At 35.7% G+C, this 24,083-nt stretch overlaps 2 protein-coding genes across 2 annotated transcripts; both read left to right on the top strand.

The window, feature by feature from the left end:
* Positions 1–15,475: 15,475 nt before the first annotated feature.
* LOC128197882 (uncharacterized) lies at positions 15,476–17,347 on the top strand. The gene is made up of 2 exons (XM_052880726.1): positions 15,476–16,572; positions 16,708–17,347. Exons 1-2 carry the CDS (start codon positions 15,476–15,478, stop codon positions 17,345–17,347), a joined length of 1,737 nt encoding a protein of 578 aa, XP_052736686.1.
* Positions 17,348–18,002: 655 nt separating this feature from the next.
* LOC108336698 (uncharacterized) lies at positions 18,003–18,650 on the top strand. The gene has a single exon (XM_017573160.1). The coding sequence runs from the start codon at positions 18,003–18,005 to the stop codon at positions 18,648–18,650; it is 648 nt and encodes a 215-aa protein (XP_017428649.1).
* The last annotated feature ends 5,433 nt before the right edge of the window (positions 18,651–24,083 follow it).

The raw sequence follows: 24,083 nt of genomic DNA, 5'->3' as shown, positions 1-24,083 counted from the left end.
GGTTAATTATGATAAATGACTACCAAATCAAGCAACTCATAGGAAAAACATTTAGTCTTATGAGGGTGTTGTGGGATGTTAGGACAGGTGATGTGCTGTGGGATGTTAGGACATGTCATTCTATGTGAAAGTTAGAAGAAAATATGAGGAAATCATATACTTATTACTTTTCTGATAAGTAAATTTTTGGCGACAAAGTTTTTTTTTATGTTAGAAAGAATATAAGGACCTTGAAAATAGTTAAAAGTAATGGTGATTTTTAAAAGATGACACTTAATTATTTTATTATTTAAACATTGGACTATAAAAAAATTGTAAAAAAACTACAAGGGTTAAAATTATTTTATTTTATTTGTGGATGATATGTATGGATATGGTCATTTATAAGGAGATTTGTCATAACGTATGTTTTAGTATAAGTTTAATAGTTTATTTTGTCTCCACTTTTGCTCGATTATGTCAGGTGTCTAGTTTAAAAAAGTGTCTAGTTGGTCTTTACTTAGTAAATTGTGTCAACATCGTCTCTTCCGTTAAAAAGAAACAAACGAAGTTAATGGTCTGATGATATGACAATACATAGTGGTAACATGTCATTTTTATGTTGTATGTGTGGTGACGTGGTAAGCAATTAAGGTTGAGGTGGATATTACACATGGCAGCCCCTGCTCCAACCCAAAATTAGGGTTTTGATGGATAGGGGAAACTACTTACTCCTGTGTCGCGAAGGAAGGTTGCTCGCGATTCTCGGCCATGGATGGAGGCACAAGTTGGTCGTTGCTACTAGATCGCGATCAAGGTCTTGAACTGCTTAAGGGTTTTTGATTTCTTTTCACAGGTTCGTACTAGGTGGAGAATAATCACGGCGGCACGAAGCTCGCACATTTGGTTCGCGATAGGGGTTTGCGATTTAAGCTCGTGGTCCTTTAGCAGATTTCTGGTTCTTGTGGTTTGCAGGTTTGATGACATCATGGATGAATATGTGGTGGTTGCAGGTTCTCGTGTTGAGTGTCGCGATTCTTACGGCAACAATGGCATGAAGTGGGCTTTGCAGCGCGACAGCGGTGGTGATGCTTCATGGTGACGATGGCATGAGGTAGTGGTGGTGATGAGGTCGCACTTGTGTTCGCGATCATGCTGGGAGAGACGCTTTGGTGCGAAGTGAGTTCCATGGTTGATGCATCAATGGAGGAGATGACGGACATGGTGAGGACGCGATTCTGGGTTCTCTCTGCCTCTTATTTCTGCATTGATCTATGGTGATGTTGATGGCGGAAGGTTGTATCACGACAGCTGACTGTTCGTTGTGGCTTTGCGGCATTGACGATGTGGGTGGTGGCGACATAGTTGGTGTCAGCGGCGCATGGTAGGATGGTGGTTTTGTTGTGGATGGATGGTTGTGGCGGCGTCCTGACGACGACTTTACACTGTTGCGGCGCGACAAGGTGGTGGTGGCAGATAGGGTTTGGCTGACAGTGGAGGAATTAGGGTTTCAGCTGTTTGGGAAAGGCAAAGCTGACCTGGTAGGTGGCCCAAAAATTAAAAAAAGATTTAAAAAGGAATTGCACATGTCACCACGTTACCACACAAACAACTTAAAAGTGACACGTTACCAATAGCTACTACCATATCATCAATCCATTAACTCTGTTTGTTATTTTTAACGGAAGGGGTGAGGTTGACACAAAATTTAATAAGTAAGGACCAACTAGACACTCTTTTTAAACCAGGGACCTAATTGATACAATCGAGCAAAAGTGAGGATAAAATAGGATATTAAGCCTTTATTATATGTATTGATTCAGGATTCTGACATGAGGTCATTGAGAAGGATGTTTAGATGATGAAAGTTAAGAGAGGTTCCATAATGTTTTAATTAAGGTTGATTATATATATGTTGAATATGAATGTAATGGAGTGATGATTATTTGTAACCTATGGTGTATTTAAATTTCACTACCTTATCTTGTTTTCTATTTTTGTTATAAGTGAGAGTGATGTGTGATAGTGAGATTGTTGATGATCTTTTAAAAGAGTAATTCATAAATATGTAAATAACTTTTGTATTGTATATATCCTTCTAGTTGATAGAGTTATATATATATATATATATATATATATATATATATATATATATATATATATATATATATATATAAATAAAGTTTAACTTATTTTTAAAAAACGGTTATATATTTTATATAGTTATGTATTATTTATGTTTAATATCAATTATAAAATTATGTAATTATTAATATTATTATGCTAATTAGGTCGTTACACTTAACATGCTTACGAAGCATTATTAAAAATTTATACTTTAATGTAAGAAAAAACAATAGAAGTTTAAGAGTTTCCACTAAAACAAATTAATTATTTTGCATATTGTTGATCAGTGTTAAACATCACAAAAAAGAGAGGATAAAATTACAAGAATTTTAAAGAATTTTACCTATTGATTATAAATAGGGTAGCCGATTTAAAGATTGACATATTTTTTTTTGTATTGAAAGAGTTATTTAGTAAATTTACGAGAAATTGAAATAAGTTTCTCATTTATATTAATTTCTACTCACTTGTAAGGTTTTTTTTACCCATATAGGCAAATTTCACACATAAATTACAAAATTAGACAAATTTAAAAAACATTATGAAAAATAGGCAAGTTGTGAAGTCTTATAAGACTTCAAACGAAAAAGTTATGTATTTCTCCCATTATTTCCAATATGAAAGTTGTTAATCTCTTCAATGACTTCAATGTGACGTAATCAAATACAATGCATAAATAATCAATTACATTAAATTGACTTTTGAATTAAAAGTCGATTATATTGTATCAAAGTATTTGGAGGAACAGACGACTTTTATCGGTGTGAGAACAATTGTCGAATGGAATCACGACTTCATATGAAAAAGTCGTTTGAAGCTATACAAATTACTTATTTTCGTAATTGTTTTTCAAATTTATCTATTTATGTAATTTATGGTTAAAATTTAGCTACAAATGTAAAAAAAATCCATTTGCAAAAAAAATGAAAATACTATTTTACCTTCCCATCACCTTAGTTGAGGAACTTGAGCAGGTTTTGAAGCTCGAAGCCCATAGACTCGTCAATCGCGATGGTGACCATCATAAACGAAATGCATACCTCAATTATAATTATCCTCTATTTTTGTCATAACTGCATTCTAGAACATGTTGATCAAGTGTTATTATCTGTTTTCCTCTTTTGTCTTTTTTTCTATGCTGTAATGTGTACCTTGTATATATATCTTTTAGCTTCAGTTAACAATACACCATTTTTTCTAATCATAATTCCTGCTTGCTCCTTCATGCATTTCTGGTTTTCGTTTATATCTGCAACCAAAATACGCAGATTTGGTCTATTTTAATGTGCTTTATTTGTTTTTAGTTGCTTGTATTCCTATGGTCTTTAATTTTGTTATTGGTCAATTTTGTTTCTTTCTTCCACCATCAATTAGGAGAAATAGTTTAAAAATTTATCTTTCGAAGATCTTAGAGAGATATTTAAGAAAACTTTTTCTTCGTGTTATAGATGTTTATTTTAGTGTCTAAGATCTTATAAATATAATATAACTAAGGATTAAATATTTTTTTAAATTTTAAACTTGAAGATAAAATTGAAATATGTTTTTGTTTAAAATTTTGATATATTTTAGTTATCTAGTTTTAAAAACCAATAAATATAATTTTTTAATTTAATAATTTTAATTGATTTTTATGTGTTAAATGGTTTTCTAAATTAAAATTTGAAGTAGGAGGTATCAAGATAAACAACTCAAATATCAACCCAAAACATCATTTCATGCATAAAAAAAATTAGCACAATTCGATTAAAAGTACTATACCAATTTATTATAAAATATCTTGATACAATGATTGATTATATGATATCTTCATGTATAATACTTATTATCTTCAAGTAAATGAGTTTAGTTAATATATTTATTTACTAATAGTTTATCAAGTCTATAAATAAAGTGGTGATTGAATTCTCATATATAATTTTTATGCAATTCTTATTTAATATTACTTATGTATTATATACAATTTTTAAACTCTTACTAACTTGAGCGTAAGAGATTGTATTTTTGTAAGTGGATGTTCTCATTTGCTCAATGAGACTCTAAGCTCTCATCAAGAGAGATAGACTAATTCTTAAGAGCTATATACTCCATTTTGGAAACATATTGGTCAAATCCGGTAAGAATATTTGACATCCACCTTGTGGTCCAAATAAAATTTTATCTTGCTTTCACATTTTATACCATTATGCGACGTGAAGACTCATTATTAAGATGGGTGGAGAAGATAGTCCACCACTATTGACAATCTTCTCATTTGTGCTACCATGAACATTAATGGTCAAAACTTTGCAATGCCTTGGAGGAGTGTTATCTTGACACTCCATCTCTTTTCTACATAAATATTTATTATAATATAACAGTTTATTAAAAAATGGTGGATAATAGTGTCAAAACAAATTTTGTTTTCCTTTTCTTTGATAACCCTTGCCTTAATAAGGGTTGCAAGTTCCAATGGTGGTTGCACTTTGAAGAAATGAGTCTAAGAGCATTCTGGTCCGATGGTAAGAGGTGAAATAGTTTTGCAACCACTCAATGTCACCATCCAACATAATGTGAGGAAGTAAAATTTATAATAGTGGTGATAAATTATTTGACTAAATGGATAAAGATAGAGCCTTTATCCAACAAGTGTAAAAGTTCATTTGGAAAAATGATGTAAACAAGCATGGTTTACCCCACTCTCTTGTCATCGATAATGAATTACTTTAACAAGGCTTCGAACAATTTTTGGAGCAACTCAGTATAAAATATCAAGTCTCTTCGGTAGAACATTTATAGATCAATGATCAAATTGAAGTAGCGAAACGAAGAGTTGCACGACGGTACATGTGAATAAAGGAACGAGCTTTTCACTAATACAACCTTATGTGGCATAAGCTCGAAGAAGTGATAAGAGATAAACTTGAGAGAAAACTATCACCTAATATGAATGGTTCTTACCGCATAAATCATGCATCCAAAATGGAGCATACAAGCTTGAAGACCTCAGGGGCAAACTAATATCAAAGACATGGAATGCACTCATTTAAAGAACTACAGGTGATGTTACATTTGAGGCTACATGTACTATTTTTCTTAGCCCAAATTTTATCCTTAAGTTGAGTTTTATTGGGCAAGGTTTTAATGAGGTACATCAAACATTAATATTTATAAAATTCTTCTCTTTTACATTTTGTTATATTATCTATTTTGAAATCACTCATTGGGAAAAACCTTATCATAAGTAAGTGTCAAAAAATGTCATTGAACTTAGGAAAATCTCACCATGAGTCTCCAAAAATGTGACTAACTTGTAAATTACAATACAAGTGTCCGAAAATGTGACCACCATGAAAATTATAAGTATAAATTGAATGCCCAAAAAGATGTTTGTATATGTTTATGAAAACGTGACTATCTAATAAAAATATGAGAATAATTTAAGTGTCCAAAAATGTGACTATATATAAGTGTTTACACTAATGAAAAATTGTGATATTAGAACATGATATAAGATTGATTGTAGCATAATCAATTTAATTCAAAACATAGTGGCAATTTTGTGAATACTGGAAGACATTTTAAATCAATTATAGCATATTAGGTCGGTTATAGAAATAACCGATCTCATACTAATATGTACAAATTAGATTGGTTAAAGAAACAACCGATCTGATATGTCTTTTTCACTACAAAGCGTGAAAACTCTTTTCACTTTTCGAACTTCGTCTTCTTTCACATATCTCTATTGTTTCTTCTTTTCTTCTTTGCGAAAAAATTCGAGTACAACTTAAGAATTTCAAAATGTTAAAAACAAAGCATAAGCTCATATGGAAATTCATCTAAGAACTACTTTTAAAATGTTTAACCTTGACAAATAAGTCCAGATAAAAACATATATAAGGACTACATCGAATTGTCACACATCCACAAGTTACACATTTGGTAACGGGTTATCATAAAGAGATGTGTACTATTTTTCTTTAGTTTAGATTCTTTTTTCCTAAATTGGGTTTTTTTTGCTGAGTAAGGTTTTAATGAGGAACATTCTTCTAGGCTCTGATGCACACGACACCCGCACGCCACAATTAATAGAGAATGATAAAACTTGTTTATCCATCTATGATCAACCTGCACTTTATTTTCAACTTTCAAGTTCAGAGCTTATATGCATACTTCCAAAATATTATGAAATATCTCTAAGATATTTACAATTAATATTTATGGTATAATAACTTATTATCATATTTTGTTATATTTCCAAGATATCCTGATATAATAATTGATTATATAATATCTTTAAGAGATAATATTTGATTATTTTCAAGTAATCAAATTTGTTTAATATATTTGTTTACCTATAGCCTAGGAAGCCTATAAATACAATATCCTACAATAAGAAATGGTGATTGAATTCTCACATAAAATTATCATGTAATTCTCATTCAATATTACTCATTCAATATTACTCATGTATTATATAAATCCTTTAAACTCTAACTGACTTAGTGTCAAAGAGTCTTGTGCAAGTGAATCTTACCCTTCTCTCAATGAGACTTAAAGCTCTATCAGCAAGAGACACAATTTGACTCTTAAGAACCTCATTTCACGGAGACATATCAGTCAAATCCGATAAGAACATAAATATTTCTTGACAAACAAATCTAAAAAAAAAAATCGAGTTTGATTGTAATATTTAGTAGAACGAGATAAACTTCATCTTACCCTATTAATTTAGAATACAATTGAATGAGAGTTAAATTCTAGTACGTACTTGTTCTAAATTTAGCGTAAAAGGAAGAGGAATTAAGAGCCACAAAAAACCAATGAAAATGAAAGATGACACTTTTTTGTGGTATGGTTGTTGAGTGAAAGAGAGATGAAAGGAGTATTCTGTTTGAATTGCGGCTAATATGAGAGGAAAGAGAAGTGAGATAAGGCTTAGGAGGATTTAGCAGCACATGGAAATTGGAAGTGATGTTGGGTTACTTCTTTCTTCAATTTAGCAACAGTTGGGCAACCCACATGTTTGGCAGAACAAGGTCAGCAGAAGATCTCAAGCATGCCTCATGCAGTAACACCTTTTGCTTTCCCATAACAATGGCATGTGCCAAATGGATAAGGAAATCCAATTGCTGAGGTTAATGTTGAGAGAGAGAGAGAGAGAGAAAAAAACGAAATGTTATGGAAGAAAAAGGAGTGTAGAAGATTGATAATAAAATGGATTTGCATGTTTGGAGCTTAGTGCTTACAACTTGATATTTCTACCATGAATTGAGGCTGATGCTACTTCATAACCCATCACTTCAGGTGCCAAACTTATCTTCATGCATGTAGCACAAAGATATGTATAAAGACATCATCAAACATCAATTAATGCAAGTGCAAACAGAACATTGTCTTTCTAAAAACAAGGATTCACCAATGCTTTCTAATAATTAAAATGCAATCCTGTTTGATTTTGACTCAAAAAGTGATTGTAAAATGGATGGTGGTGCATAAAAAATGGAATGCTCCTAAGCTTATAAACTAAGATACTGATTTATTGGACATTTTGTTATCTATAACTATTGATGGAGATTTCTTTTAGTATAGCTCCATAATCGTTTTTTATCTACACATCTCATTTCTAATTTTACAAGAATATAAACCTTTTTATTAATTATTTTACCCTTCAGATTTTGTAACTACCTTTTTATAATTATTTTTTGAAAAAATGTTTTTGATAATTTTAATAATATTTTTTTATCTTAATATTAATTCAAAAAATTAATTTTTATATTTTAATTACTATAAGGTAAAAATGGACACACATGAGCGTATTAATAATGTTTTTAACTATTATTTAACATTTATTTTGGACTTTTACATTTTTACTGTTTAAAAAGACTTGTTCTAAAAAATATATATTTTATATTACTGATAAATAAAATAATTTTGAAATTAGGTAAAAAAAGATTTGATTAACCACATTAAAGAAAATTTACTTAAAGCTTGAATTTTTCAATTACGAAGTCCCATTTGTGAAGAAAATAGTAAAAATGACCTTTCTTTTTTGCGCGAAGCCATATCAATTTCACTTTAGTAAAATATGTTAGTTATTCTAATCTTCAAGGATTAAATTTATAATAAATCAATCTTAGTTTATACAAAGTTGTTGACCTCGAAATATTTGGTAAAAGTTATACTGGCAAAATTTAGTCTCTTTACACCATTATTTTTTTCATAAGAAATAATTGAAAAATATTTTGATGTTTATACTATAATTTTTACAAACATGTTAAAATCATAATGAAGTAAAAATAACATTATAATTCAATTATTTAAAAAATTAAAGTTTATGATCACAAACTAAAGATAAAATTTGAATAGGAACCAGGGATTTTCTTTAAACTAATAATTGAAATAACTCCCACGCATATTCTTTAACGTAATGTCTGAAGAAGAAAAGATAACAATGAGCTAAAAACAAGGAAAGTTGATATTTTGGGTACATTTTCCTCTTCCTCATTACCAATGAAGTTGAAGCAATGTCCGGGAAAACCTTTGGTCCGCTAAAAGTAAAAACAAAACATTGAAACTGTGATGGTGAGTGTGTGCTAAATTTGTAGGACTCTTCCGTTCTTTTTTCCAGGTAAGTGTCAATGGATAGTTTAATATGTAAACAGACAGAATGAATATTATTATTCACCCACATAGAAAATTTCCTAATTGGGTTAAATATGTTTTTAGTCCCTAAACTATTGGTTGTTTCTGGTTTTAGTCCCTCTTTCAAAATAAGGTACAATTTGGTCCTCATTCTTTTCGAAACTTTGGTTTTAGTCCTCGAAAACTAACACCGTTAAAAATGTGCTGATGTGTCTAACGTCTCTGTCCACGTGTAATTGGTTTTTTGCTGACGTGTGTTAAGTGATCTAGGGATGGAACTGATTCCTCTTTAATCTAGAATGAAATTGGTACTCAAAATCAGTTACGGTTCATGTTGGTGTTGTTGTTCTTTCTTTGGGTTTGGTTCGTGGTTCATCTGCGCGTGCATTTTTGTGGTTCATGTGTTCATTGTAACGTCCCGGCAACTCGCAGGGACCATCGACTGCCCCCACAGACCACCACCAGGCTTTCCAGTGTGCTTTGTCCTCACTCGCACACTTTCTGGGAAAACTTCCCAGAAGGTCACCCATCCCAGAATTACTCCAAGCTAAGCACGCTTAACTATGGAGTTCTTATGAGTCAGGCTACCGAAAAGCAAATGCACCGGAATGAGAGGGATCTGGAGACTGTGTAGGTATGGGACTATACAGTTGAAGGATAGCTTAAAGGAATTGATTTGACTACTCATATCACCAAAAATGCATTTGCTTTTCGGTAGCCTAGCCCATAAGAACTCCATGGTTAAGCGTGCTTAGCTTGGAGAAATTCTGGGATGGGTGACCTTCTGGGAAGTTTTCCCAGAAAGTGTGCGAGTGAGGACAAAGCACACTGGAAAGCCTGGTGGTGATCTGTGGGGGTAGTCGATGGTCCCTGCGAGTTGCCGGGGCGTTACAGATGGTATCAGAGCCTAGCCTCTCCCAGTACGGTGTGATTCGAGGACGAACCAGAGCAAAAGCTGGTGGGCATGTGACACCCGGGCAAGGAGACGAGGGCGGGGAGTGACGCCGGTGCAAGAAGCATGGTGCAGGGGGCACAGACAAGGAGCGGCTCCTGGCAGCTTCGGGTGGAAGGGGTACATGGACGAATCGAGCATACACCGGAATGAGAGGGATCTGGAGACTGTGTAGGTATGGGACTATACAGTTGAAGGATAGCTTAAAGGAATTGATTTGACTACTCATATCACCAAAAATGCATTTGCTTTTCGGTAGCCTAGCCCATAAGAACTCCATGGTTAAGCGTGCTTAGCTTGGAGTAATTCTAGGATGGGTGACCTTCTGGGAAGTTTTCCCAGAAAGTGTGCGAGTGAGGACAAAGCATACTGGAAAGCCTGGTGGTGATCTGTGGGGGCAGTCGATGGTCCCTGTGAGTTGCCGGGACGTTACATTCATTCTTTGCGTTTGGTTCGTGAAAGCAAGGGATTTCTTTGTGGTTCGTTGAGGTGGTTCGTTGAAGAAGAAATGCGATTCTCTGTGGTTCGTTGAGCAAGGTAATTTTTTAGTTTAAGTTTAATTTGTTTTCTCTGTGATTCGTTGAACAAGAAAAGCAATTGTGTGTGTAATGGGCATTGCGTTGTGCATTGTCAGTCTAATGTGGGAAGTTTTCATTTGACGATGTAGGAAAAATGGTTTTTGACGTGTGTTTGTATCATATGGGGAAGTTCATGAAGAACAAGGGTCTAGAATATGTGGGAGGAGAGATACATGTTATTAGGGGAATCGATCCCGACATGTGGTCATACTTTGAAGCGGTGGGATTTGTTAGAGAATTCAAGTACTGTGGAGAGTTCAAACTTTGGTGGAAGGGTTCGAAAGAAAAGGCAATGAACAACCTCAGACCACTAACAGATGATAGAGAAGCCATTTTGTTGGCTACCTATGCAGAGGCAAATAAGGAGGAAGTTGAAATCTATGTTCAACATGGCCAACCCAGTCAGGCAGAGGAAATTACTTTTCTTACATTTGGTCAGGAGGTAGAGGAAATAAGAGTAGAGGAGATGGAGGAAGAGGTTGTTATGGATGAAGAAGATATTGATGGGGTGGAGGGAAATGTTGAAGTACAAGACTTGCTAGTAGATGACGAAGAGGAAGAGGGGAATGTTGAGGGAGAAATGGTGGAAGAGCAAGAGGAAGAGGGGAATGCTGAGGGAAAAATGGTGGAAGAACAAGAGGAAGAGGGGAATGTTGAGGGACAAATGGTGGAAGAGCAAGATGAAGAGGAAGAGCAAGATGAAGAGCAAGATGAAGAGCAAGATGAAGAGCAAGATGAAGAGCAAGATGAAGAGCAAGATGAAGAGCAAGATGAAGAGGAAGATGAAGAACAAGATGAAGAGGGCAATGTTCTTGAGGACGAAGGGGTGGAAAATGTTGATGACAGTGAGCGGAGAGAATGGAAAATGCTGATGATGGGTTTGGGATGGACAATGTGACAGTGGAGGAAGAGAGAAGAAATATTAATCCAGTTTTGGATAGGTGGAAGAGAATGAAAAAGAAAAATAAAAGTGTTAGGAGCAGATTTGAAGATAGTGAAGGGGCATTTGTCATTAACGAAGAGGTTGGACAGCATGAGATAAATGAAGTTTATGATACAGAAGACTTGTCCTCAAATGTAGATAGTGATGAGGATGTTAGGGAGAATAAAAGGCACTTTCCAAAGTATAAAGCAGAAGATATGACTAGGGGATTCAATTTTAGATTGGGAATGGAGTTTAAGTGTTTGAAGCATTTTAAGAGTGCCTTACAGGAGCATAGCGTTTTGAATGGAAAAGAAGTGAAGTTTGTCAAGAATGATTTGAAGAGGGTAAGAGCAGTTTGTAAGAAGGAGTGTGGTTTTCTTATTATGGCTAGCAAGGTAGGAAGTAGCCAAACCTTTAGAGTCAAAACTCTAGTTGGGCACAAGTGTGGAAGGGGTTTTGGTAGCAAAAGTGCAAGTGTAGAATGGATTGCACAGGTTTTGGTTGCCAGATTTGTCAATGTTGCAGGCATGACAGTGAAACAAATCATAGATGAAAAACAAAAGTCATATAGTGTTGGAATAACTCATTGGAAGGCTGGAAGAGCTAAGAGAATTGCAATGGATTGTTTAGTGGGTGATGACGAACGACAATATGGTCGTCTCTATGACTATGTGGCTGAGTTATTAAGAGTCAAGGCTGGGACCTTCAAGATTAAGGTCAATTAACCCGAACCCACCTTGCCACCAAGGTTTGGGTCATTTTACATGTGTTTGGAGGGTTTTAAGGAGGGGTTTTTAGGTAGTTGTAGACCATTTATTGGGGTAGATGATTGTCACTTGAAGACAAGTTATGGAGGTCAATTGTTAGTTGCAGTAGGAAGAGACCCTAATGACCAGTATTTCCCACTAGCTTTTGCTGTGGTAGAAACAAAATGCAAAGACACATGGATGTGGTTTTTGACATAGCTGCTTGATGATATTGGAGGCATAGATTGTCAAAGGTAGATCTTTATTTCGGATCAGCAAAAGGTACATTAAAATTTTTAGTTTAGTTAGAAATTTATTTTGATTATGTAATACTTATTGGTGTATTATGCTTGCAGGGATTAATGTCAGTTTTTTATTATATCTTGAATGGAGTGGAACACAGGCTGTGTTTACGCCATTTATACAACAATTACAAGAAAAAATTTGGGGGAGGCCTGCTTGTCAACACCCAATTTCGTCCGGGTAAGTAAATAATTAAAAATAAAGAATAAGAGAATAATAATTAATGGTGGGTAAAAAGGGATAAAATAATAACTTTAATACCAAACACAATATTTTTTGAAATGTTAGTTTAATATGGTAATAGTTTGAATTAATATTATGCTAATAATTATAAACAATAATTAAAATAGTATATTAATATAATTTGTTGCGTCAGTTGTTTTTAAAGAGGAAAATATGATTTTCTGACAATAATGATAATCAATGTTTTGAATATTACTTAATTTGTTTTCTGGCAACCAAGACCATTTTTTTCCTATTTTGTTTTATTGTCAATTAATTCACAATTAAGGCAAGATTTCCATAATATTATAATGTGTGTATATAAATACGCACTCTAACATAGAAAAAGAAAAATAAAAAAAAAAATAGAGAGAGGCATGCAGAAATAATAGAAAGAGAATATAGAAAAAAAATAGGTTCTCACCCATAAGGGTTCTGTCAACGGCAATCATCAAAGAAGAAAGAGGAGAGTACTGAAAGCTAAAAAGGTATGTTACCTCTACACCATTCTTTTTCTCTTTTTATTGTACTCTGAAGTTTTTTTCTAAAGGTATTTTTTTTCCTACACACAAATAATGTTTTTTTTAAGTATGTGTCGGCCTATGGTCGGTTTCTTTCTTTTTCCCACCATTCTTAAATAAATAAAAAAATACAAAATCTTCAAAACCAAAAAAGATGTCAATCTTGTTAAACCAAATCTTTTTTCGGATTCATTTCCCTGATTGTCCATTATAAATGGATGTACGTAGGACCAAGGTCAATTCTTGTCGGGTTCATAAAACAAAAAATATTTTTTTGTTTCTTAATAGCTTTTTTTATTTATTTTTTTAGGGAAATTTAAACATTTTGAAAAACCACGTCAACTTTATACGTTTAATTAAAGGTACTGCCTTTGGGCAGGCGCGATAGGGTGCTAATACCTTCCTTACGCATAACCGATTCCTGAACCTAAAAATATCTTTTCGTAGACCATGTCTTATTTTATGGTTTTCCATAGTTTTTCCATAATAAATTATGGTGGCGACTCCACAAATCTATTTCTCAAACCCGTTTGTTTTTCGGCTCGTCGTCCCGTCGCAATCCCGGTTGCGACAGATGGCGACTCCACTAGGGATGCTAGAGAATCAGGTCTTCTTAATTAAATGTGCAAAATTGATGTGGTTTTTATTTTATTTTATTTTATTTATTTATTTTCCCTTTATTTATTATATATGATTGTCTTTATTTATTTTGGTAATTTATATTCATTTTTATTATTATTATTATTATGCATATCATGAGTGGGACCTTATACCCGGGTCTAAGTGCAACATAGAATTAGAGGGGTTGCGTAGCGGTGTCACGTCTGGACTACTTCCAGTTTGGCTATCGTGAGAATCCCAGCCAGTGTTTGTTCTCTTCACATGTAATTTCACACCTAGTTGCATCTCAACTGTTGTGAAAAATGCTGTGAAAAGGACCATAGTTTTGGTGGCCTTGATTTTAGGTTTAGGAAGCTTTCCTTGTGAGATTGTATACACAATGCTTAGACCTTAAGACATTGGACCTACATTAAAAGAAAAAAAAAACATGTTGTCTTTTAATTATTTTTTGGCATAGACATGTTCATACATCATATGCGTTAGCAGCATTTTCATCTTTTTTCCTTCATTTTCTTTATACATAACAATAAATGTGTCATGTTTTTATTTAAATAAAAAAACAAGAACAAAAATATCATGCTTTAATGAATAAATTAATAAGGAAAAATAAACACTTTTTAGTCAAATGAATTAATAAAACTTTCATTTTTTTTGAAGCATTTATTAACATAAAATCGTGAAAATAGTTTTCTTCTTCATCATTTTCTATCATCCATTTTATCCATAAAAAAAAATCAGTTTATAAGGGACATTATCTCAAAGTGATCGCAAGCAATCTTTTTAGCAAAAAAAAAATTGAAAATGAAAAAAAAACAGGAGCAACTTATTTAAGTTAAGATTTTCGAAAATAAGGCAATCATAATTTAATGGGAAGATATGTTTTTTCATCAAAAAAAAATTATCATTCTTTGTAACCTATTTTGAGTCTTAAAAATAAAAATAAAAATGTTTTTTAACAAGTCAGGTTGACATCATGTTATTTAAGAAAGAATTGTTTTTTGAAAAAAAATCAAAAATTCAAAACACAAGGAAAAAATGAAAATGGCAAACTTAATTTTCATTTCACTGTAACAAGAACTTTTTTTTAAGCCCATTGGGCCCAATTGATAGTTTTCTTCAAATTCAATTTATTGAAAAAAAACAAACGAATGTGATAAGAGGAAAATATAAAAAAAAATATTTCTCAAAAAGTTTTATCATTTTCATTTCGCCAAAAAAAAAACATCGAAAAGGAAATCATTACATTTTGAATAATTTATTATCATACGTTTTTGCGACCAAATATTTTAAATAACCAATAGCATTTTCTGTTGATACATGTGCGTGTGCATTGCTTGAAAACACTCATTTTCCAGCCTTCCCCAAAAGAAAAGAGATTGACTCTAACAAACAATAACGCTACCATATACTAGAGCATATTTGTCTTGCCAATGTTATTCTCGCTTGTGTTATTTGAGAACTCCCTAACTAGCCATGCAAAAGAAAATCAAACCATTTGGGGCAATCCTTTTTCAGTAAATCCTTTCCATACCCGTTCCCTATCATGAACAAAACCCATGCCTAAAAATTGGGGCAGCTTTGACATTCATGGATACATATCTCCATACTTATTTTACCAAACACCAACATCCTTTTGGTGTGTTGTATCTCATATTCACATATTACACGCCAACGTGGATATTCAGTGTCCTTTAAATCCTTACCACTTTCAACTTTTCTGCGATTTCCGTTTATTTTTAGCATGCATCATTTCTGCATTTTCGCATAATTCATTTTCATCTAATCCAAGTTAATAAAAACAGTATAAAGTTTAGGAAAAAACAACGGCGAAACTTCCACTACATCCTTATAAGACTCGAGCAAACTCCAAAGCTATGGAAGATTGGGAAGAGGAACGTGAAACTGTAAAGGCCGATATTTGTCAACTAAAGGATCAAGTCGGTCAAATTTTAGAAGCGTTGAAAGCCATGAAAATCGCAGGAGAGACTTCGTCTGCAAAGGCTGATGATAATGCTCACACTTCAGTACATGACGCTGTGGGCACACAATTCACATTTCCAATGTATGGTTTACCATCAGGTTACACACCGCCTATTGGAGATCATTCAAAGGCAGAGCATACTTCTTTGGCTTTTCCCATAACTAGCAATGTACTTCCCATTAGTACCCAGGGGCCTATCCACACAACTGAGGCAAAGCTGAATGAAATGTCCAAGCTTCCCCACACAATTGTCGCACAAGATGCTACTTTGCATTCGAACGTAGAAGGAACGAAGGATAAACTTGAAGTTCTAGAAGGTAGACTGAGAGTCATAGAAGGGTTTGAAAGTTACGAGTTTGGTGACATGGCAAGGTTGAGTTTGGCTCCAGGAGTGACTATTCCACACAAGTTTAAGGTGCCAGAATTTGAGAAATACAAGGGAAACACATGCCCTAAGAACCATTTGACCATGTATTGTCGAAAAATGGCTGCCTACGCATACGACGATAAACTACTTATTCATTTCTTTCAAGATAGTTTGGCTGAAGCAGCGTTGAGTTGGTATACGCATTTGGAATCCTCTCATATCTGTTCTTGGACAGATTTGGCGGATGCCTTTGTAAGACAGTACAAATACAACATGCATGTCGCGCCAGACAGGTTACAATTACACCATATGGCAAAGAAAGATGAGGAGTCTTTTAAAGAATACGCGCAACGATGGAGAGAGCTGGCAGCGCAGGTTGAACCACCTCTATATGACAAGGAGATGGTTGCAATGGTTGTAAGCACACTACAACCACCTTTTTATGAGCATATGATTGACAACGTGTCTTCCAATTTCGCTGATATCATCATCATAGGCGAAAGAATCGAAATCGGACTGAAAAGTGGGAAAATTATATCTCAAGCCACCACTCCGAAGAAATATATTTTTAATCCAGGGAAAGAGAAAAAAGGGGGAGTGCATGCAACATCAGCAATACCCATGTGGGGAGGTCATGCGCCCACACATAGCTATCAACCAAGCCCGAGTTATCCTCTTTATGTGAACAATACAGTGTCTGGTCCCCAAATGAGACCTCGACAACCAGGATATTATCAACCATAATACGCTAATGCCAGGGGCCCTGGAGCTGGTTTAGGTCCAGATCAGAATGTTGGTCAAAGTGCTAATGCCAGGAGGAACCAATTGAAAATTTTCACTCCCATTCCTATGATGTATACAGATTTGTTACCTCATCTCCTTAAGAAGGGTTTGGCCGCTATTCGTCCAATGAAACCCTTACAGCCTCCATACCCTAAAAGTTTTGATGCAAGTGCGAGATGCGATTTTCACGGGGGAGCCATTGGCCATTCGACCGAAGGATGCACCTCTCTTAAATTCAAAGTACAATCTCTAATTGATGCAGGATGGCTGAAGTTCCAAGAAGACAAACCTAGTGTTGAAGTCAATCCCCTTGCCGAGCATGGAAATACCTCAACAAATGCCATCGAGGTTGGACGACACAGGCTAGTGCGGGACGTTAGTAAAATTTGTAGTTCTAAAAAGGTCATTTTTGAACTGCTGATAAGATTGGGTTTGTTAAGGGGTGGAGATGGCCTCGGTGAGGCATGTGGAATCTGTCCAGGAGCCGAACATATCATTAATGAGTGTACCAGGTTTAGGAGCTTTCTCCAAGATCTGATTGACAGAAGTTTCCTACAAATATACTACGAGAATAAAGAAGAAGAAGTATCTGCAAACCCAAGAACTGGAAGATAAAGAATTTGCCTGTGATGCTTATTGAAATGTAATCATTTTTAATTAACCTCACTACTTTGCCCGGAGCCTTGGGGTTCGTGTTTTACGGGTTGACACTTTCTTTTGCATTTGGTTTAACATTAAATCATGTTTGTTTTGTTTTTTTTTCATCATCTCGTGTCTTAAATATTTTTTTTTTTAAAATCGAATAACATGGATCTAACAATGAATGTTTTGAAAACAATAATGTTGTTTTTCCTAATTTTGAACACCCTATCAATAACATGGAAGATGATTATGACTGACCCGGAACCCTCTCCAGAGTTAATGATATTTGTGAAGCAAGATTCTAAAGAAATAAAACCCCATCAAGGAGAGGTTGAAATCTTTAGTGTAAGAGAAGAAAGCGAGAGAAAAAAGGTAAAAGTTGACACTAGCACGAAGAAAGAGTTCAACACGAGTTACTACTCAAGCCAGAATGTCTTCAGAATCAAAGATGAAGTACAAAAGCAGTTCGATGCGAGATTCTTAGTTGGGGCAAGATACTCCCAATAGGTGGCAAGTATCGTGTTGAAGAAGGACTATAATGAGCAAATGCATGTCAACTATCATGATTTAAAGACAATTTCTCATTGCCGCAAACCTGAACAATCAAACTTCCCATCGTCGTCCAAAGATGAATGGGACAGTCAAGGCCGCTAATAAAAAATATCAAGAGGAATGTACCTTCGGTTACCGCACATCGGTACGCATATCGACTGGGGCAATACCTTTTTCTTTGGTATATGGAATGGAAATAGTACTACCCTTCGAGGTAGAAATCCCATCATTACGAGTGTTAACGGAAACCCAGTTAGAAGAAGCGGATAAGGTTCAAACCCGATTTGATCAACTTAATCTCATTGAGGAGAAAAGATTAACCGTCGCATGCCATGGGCAACTATACCAGCAAAGAATGAAAAAGGCATTTGACAAGAAAGTACATCCTAGGAAATTCCAAGAAAGTGAATTGGTCTTAAAAAAAGAGATTTTGTCAATACAAAAGGATCACAAGGGTAAGTGGACTCCAAATTATGAAGGCCTGTATGTGGTAAAGAAGGCTTTTGGCGGTGGTGCACTTATTCTCACAAGAATGGATGGAGAGGAGTTACCTTTGCCGGTTAATTCTGACGCGGTAAAAAATTCTATGCATAATGATTCCATGATAGGGAATGCTTTTAAAGTGGAATTGACATTATTGTATTATGCTTTATTCAATAATTATTTTTTCTTTGAATTACCTCCCGAAAATAATAAGCATCACAGGCAGGTTCATGGGGTGTGAGTTTGTTCTTTAAGGATGTCGTGGAATTAGTTAAAGCGAAATGGGAAAGGTAATAAAAATATTTGGGTCTCACTTGAACTTTCACTCATACATTCATACATGCGTTATCATGCATGCGTTATCATGCATACATCATCATGCATGCATCATCATGCATGCATCATCATGCATGCATCATCATGCATGCATCATCATGCATGCATCATCATGCATGCATCATCATGCATGCATCATCATGCATTCATCATCATACATGCGTCATCATACATGCGTCATCATACATGCGTCATCATAGATGCCTCATCATACATGCGTCATCATAAAGGTTCAAAGAAAAGAGAAGAGAAATATGGCACACCATGCATCGCAAACTCCAACGAGAATTCAAGAAGTACATCAGTAAAAAGTTCAGAATTTTCAGAAAAAAAAGGGGGCGAAAAAGGGTCTCACACGAATTTCAACTCATACATCGGTACATCAACAAAATTCAAAAGAGAAAGTCCAGAGCTATATAACAAGAAAAAAAGAGCATCTGTTTCGAGCTTGTCAAAGCCCAATTATCATCCTGGCATCAAAGCCCAGTTTTCATCCTCGCACCAAATCTCTTTTTTCTTCAAAAAAAAAAAGGTTTATACATCTCTCTAGCGAAATTCATAGGGTAAGTACACCTCTTAAGCGAAATCAAAGGTGATACCCCCTCCACAGCGAGATTCATAGGGAGTGTACACCTCTTAAGTGAAATCAAAGGTGGTACCCCCTCCACAGCGAGATTCATAGGGCAAGTACACCTCATAAGCGAAATCAAAGGTGATACCCCCTCCACAGCGAGATTCATAGGGCAAGTACACCTCTTAAGCGAAATCAAAGGTGGTACCCCCTCCACAGCGAGATTCATAGGGCAAGTACACCTCTTAAGCGAAATTATAGATTATACCCCCTCCACAGCGAGATTCATAGGGTAAGTACACCTCTTAAGCGAAATCAAAGGTGATACCTCCTCCACAGCGATATTCCTAGGGCAAGTACACCTCTTAAGCGCAATCAAAGGTGATACCCCCTCCACAGCGAGATTCATAGGGCAAGTACACCTCTTAAGCGAAATCAAAGGTGATACCCCCTCCATAGCGAGATTCATAGGGCAAGTACACCTCTTAAGCGAAATCAAAGGTGATACCCCCTCCACAGCGAGATTCATAGGGCAAGTACACCTCTTAAGCGAAATCAAAGGTGATACCCCCTCCACAGCGAGATTCATAGGGCAAGTACACCTCTTAAGCGAAATCAAAGGTGATACCCCCTCCACAGCGAGATTCATAAGGCAAGCACACCTCTTAAGCGAAATTATAGGTGATACCCCCTCCACAGCGAGATTCATAGGGCAAGTACACCTCTTAAGCGAAATCAAAGGTGATACCCCCTCCACAGCGAGATTCCTAGGGCAAGTACACCTCTTAAGCGCAATCAAAGGTGATACCCCCTCCACAGCGAGATTCATAGGGCAAGTACACCTCTTAAGCGAAATCAAAGGTGATACCCCCTCCACAGCGAGATTAATAGGGCAAGTACACCTTTTAAGCGAAATCAAAGGTGATACCCCCTCCACAGCGAGATTCATAGGGCAAGTACACCTCTTAAGCGAAATCAAAGGTGATACCCCCTCCACAGCGAGATTCATAGGGCAAGTACACCTCTTAAGCGAAATCAAAGGTGATACCCCCTCCACAGCGAGATTCATAGGGCAAGTACACCTCTTAAGCGAAATCAAAGGTGATACCCCCTCCACAGCGAGATTCATATGGCAAGTACACCTCTTAAGCAAAATCAAAGGTGATACCCCCTCCACAGCGAGATTCATAGGGCAAGTACACCTCTTAAGCGAAATCAGAGGTGATACCCCCTCCACAGCGAGATTCATAGGGCAAGTACAGCTCTTAAGCAAAATCAAAGGTGATACCCCCTCCACAGCGAGATTCATAGGGCAAGTACACCTCTTAAGCGTAATCAAAGGTGGTAACCCCTCTACGAGGTTCGTGCGCCTCACCAACAAGTTATACGAGGTTCGTGCGCTTGTCCATTTAATTTTACAAGGTTTGTGCACCTCACCATCAAGTTATACGAGGTTCGTGCGCCTCTCCATTTAATTTACGAGGTTCGTGCGGCTCACCATCAAGTTATACGAGGTTCATGCGCCTCTCCATTTAATTTTATGAGGTTCGTGCTCCTCACCATCAAGTTATCCGAGGTTCGTGCGCCTCTCCATCAAATTTCAACTCATACATCGGTACATCAACAAAATTCAAAAGAGAAAGTCCAGAGCTATATAACAAGAAAAAAAGAGCATCTGTTTCGAGCTTGTCAAAGCCCAGTTTTCATCCTGGCATCAAAGCCGAGTTTTCATCCTCGCACCAAATCTCTTTTTTCTTCAAAAAAAAAAGGTTTATACATATCTCCAACGAAATTCATAGGGTAAGAACACCTCTTAAGCGAAATCAAAGGTGATACCCTCTCCACAGTGAAATTCATAGGGTAAGTACACCTCTTAAGCGAAATCAAAGGTGATACCCCCTCCACAGCGAGATTCATAGGGAGTGTACACCTCTTAAGCGAAATCAAAGGTGATACCCCCTCCACAGCGAGATTCATAGGGCAAGTACACCTCTTAAGCGAAATCAAAGGTGGTACCCCCTCCACAGCGAGATTCATAGGGCAAGTACACCTCTTAGGCGAAATCAAAGGTGATACCCCCGCCACAGCGAGATTCATAGGGCAAGTACACGTCTTAAGCGAAATCAAAGATGATACCCCCTCCACAGCGAGATTCATAGGGCAAGTACACCTCTTAAGCGAAATCAAAGGTGATACCCCGTCCACAGCGAGATTCATAGGGCAAGTACACCTCTTAAGTGAAATCAAAGGTGATACCCCCTCCACAGCGAGATTCATAGGGCAAGTACACCTCTTAAGCGTAATCAAAGGTGGTAACCCCTCTACGAGGTTCGTGCGCCTCACCAACAAGTTATACGAGGTTTGTGCGCCTGTCCATTTAATTTTACAAGGTTTGTGCACCTCACCATCAAGTTATACGAGGTTCGTGCGCCTCTTCATTTAATTTACGAGGTTCGTGCGTCTCACCATCAAGTTATATGAGGTTTGTGCGCCTCTCCATTTAATTTTACGAGGTTTGTGCTCCTCACCATCAAGTTATACGAGATTCGTGCGCCTCTCCATCAAATTTTACGAGGTTCATGCGCCTCTCCTTCAAGAATTACGAGGTTCGTGTGCCTCACCAACAAATTTTACAAACAAAGTTCATGGGGTATGACACACCCTCCACAGTTGTCACGGCTCTTCAGCAAGGTTCACAAGGTTGCTACATGCTTTACCAGGTACGCTTAGAGGTAATCTCTTTCATTTTCTTTGGACCCAAACGAAATTAGTGTCCTTATCTTTATTTAGCTTTTACTATGATAACACAAAAACTCTAAGGTTCATGTTATCCAGCAAAATCCAAATAAAGAGGGGCAGCTGTCAACACCCAATTTCGTCCGGGTAAGTAAATAATTAAAAATAAAGAATAAGAGAATAATAATTAGTGGTGGGTAAAAAGAGATAAAATAATAACTTTAATACCAAACACAATATTTTTTGAAATGTTAGTTTAATATGGTAATAGTTTGAATTAATATTATGCTAATAATTATAAACAATAATTAAAATAGTATATTAATATAATTTGTTGCGTCAGTTGCTTTTAAAGAGGAAAATATGATTTTCTGACAATAATGATAATCAATGTTTTGAATATTATTTAATTTGTTTTCTGGCAACCATTCTTTTTCTCTACACCATTCTTTTTCTCTTTTTATTGTACTCTGAAGTTTTTTTCTAAAGGTATTTTTTTTCCTACACACAAATAATGTTTTTTTTAAGTATGTGTCGGCCTATGGCCGGTTTCTTTCTTTTTCCCACCATTCTTAAATAAATAAAAAAATACAAAATCTTCAAAACCAAAAAAGATGTCAATCTTGTTAAACCAAATCTTTTTTCGGATTCACTTTTCAAAAATCTAAATCAATCAATAGTAATTTTTAAACAAACTCACAAACCTTTTTCTAGATAAAGAACTATGTGATCCCTGATTGTCCATTATAAATGGATGTACGTAGAACCAAGGTCAATTCTTGTCGGGTTCATAAAACAAAAAATATTTTTTTGTTTCTTAATAGCTTTTTTTATTTATTTTTTTAGGGAAATTTAAACATTTTGAAAAACCACGTCAACTTTATACATTTAATTAAAGGTACTGCCTTTGGGCAGGCGCGATAGGGTGCTAATACCTTCCTTACGCGTAACTGATTCCCGAACCTAAAAATCTCTTTTCGTAGACCATGTCTTATTTTATGATTTTCCATAGTTTTTCCATAATAAATTATGGTGGCGACTCCACAAATCTATTTCTCAAACCCGTTTGTTTTTCGGCTCGTCGTCCCATCGCGATCCCGGTTGCGACACTGCTCATTAGAGACCTCATGATGGGGGCTGCGAAGGCAACATACTATAAGGAATGGGAGAAAAAAATGGGTGAGTTAAAAAATCTGAATGTTGATGCCTTTAATTGGTTAATGGGTATACCAACTAAAAGTTGGTGTAAGCATGCTTTTCGTGCTTATCCTAGGTGTGATGTGTTGATCAATAACTTGTCAGAATCATTTAATAGTACTATTTTATTCGCAAGGGACAAACCTATAATTTCAATGATGGAATGGAATAGATCATACATAATGAGTAGGTTTGCAAGCCTTAGAGAAAAAGTTGACTCATATCCTGGTGATGTTATACCTAAACCGAGGAAAAGATTGGATATGGAGGTTGAAAAGAGTGGGAATTGGCTTCCTGTTTGGGCAGGGGGTTCACAATTTGAAGTAACTCATGGCTTTACCATGGACAAATTTGTTGTTGATTTAAGTAATCACACATGTACTTGTTACTTGTGGGATTTGGTAGGAATACCATGTAGACATGCTGTTGTTGCCATTCATTACAAATCAGAAAACCCAGAACATTATGTTCATCCTTACTATAAGAAACATGCCTATAGAACTTGTTATGCACCAATTATAAGTCCTATCAATGGACAACAACTTTGGCCTACATCTGACTCTCCACAACTACTACCTCCCATTTACAAAACACCTCCTGGGAGGCCAAAAAAATTAAGAAGACGAGAAGGTGATGAATATGTCAGCCATGGAAAATTGTCAAAGACCAATATTGCTATAAGATGTAGCAGTTGCAATGCATATGGACACAATGTAAGGACATGTAAAAAGAGCCAGAAAAGCAAGGTAAATCTTCTTGGTAATGTTATTTAGAAGTTCATTTATTTACAACTATGTGTTATCTAACTATCTTTACTCCTTTCATAGGACAAAA

The sequence above is a fragment of the Vigna angularis genome, chromosome 7 (genome assembly GCF_016808095.1).
Source record: "Vigna angularis cultivar LongXiaoDou No.4 chromosome 7, ASM1680809v1, whole genome shotgun sequence".
Lineage (NCBI taxonomy): Eukaryota > Viridiplantae > Streptophyta > Magnoliopsida > Fabales > Fabaceae > Vigna > Vigna angularis.
Note: the sequence above shows the minus strand (reverse complement) of the source record. Positions and strands in the feature narration are given on the sequence as shown.

Excerpts from the sequence above, each read along its gene's own strand:
- LOC128197882 (XM_052880726.1), top strand. The coding sequence starts at position 15,476 with ATGGAAGATTGGGAAGAGGAACGTGAAACTGTAAAGGCCGATATTTGT. Across the intron at positions 16,573-16,707 it reads GCAACATCAGCAATACCCAT|GGGCCCTGGAGCTGGTTTAG; the intron begins GTGGGGAGGTCA and ends CGCTAATGCCAG.
- LOC108336698 (XM_017573160.1), top strand. The coding sequence starts at position 18,003 with ATGAATGGGACAGTCAAGGCCGCTAATAAAAAATATCAAGAGGAATGT.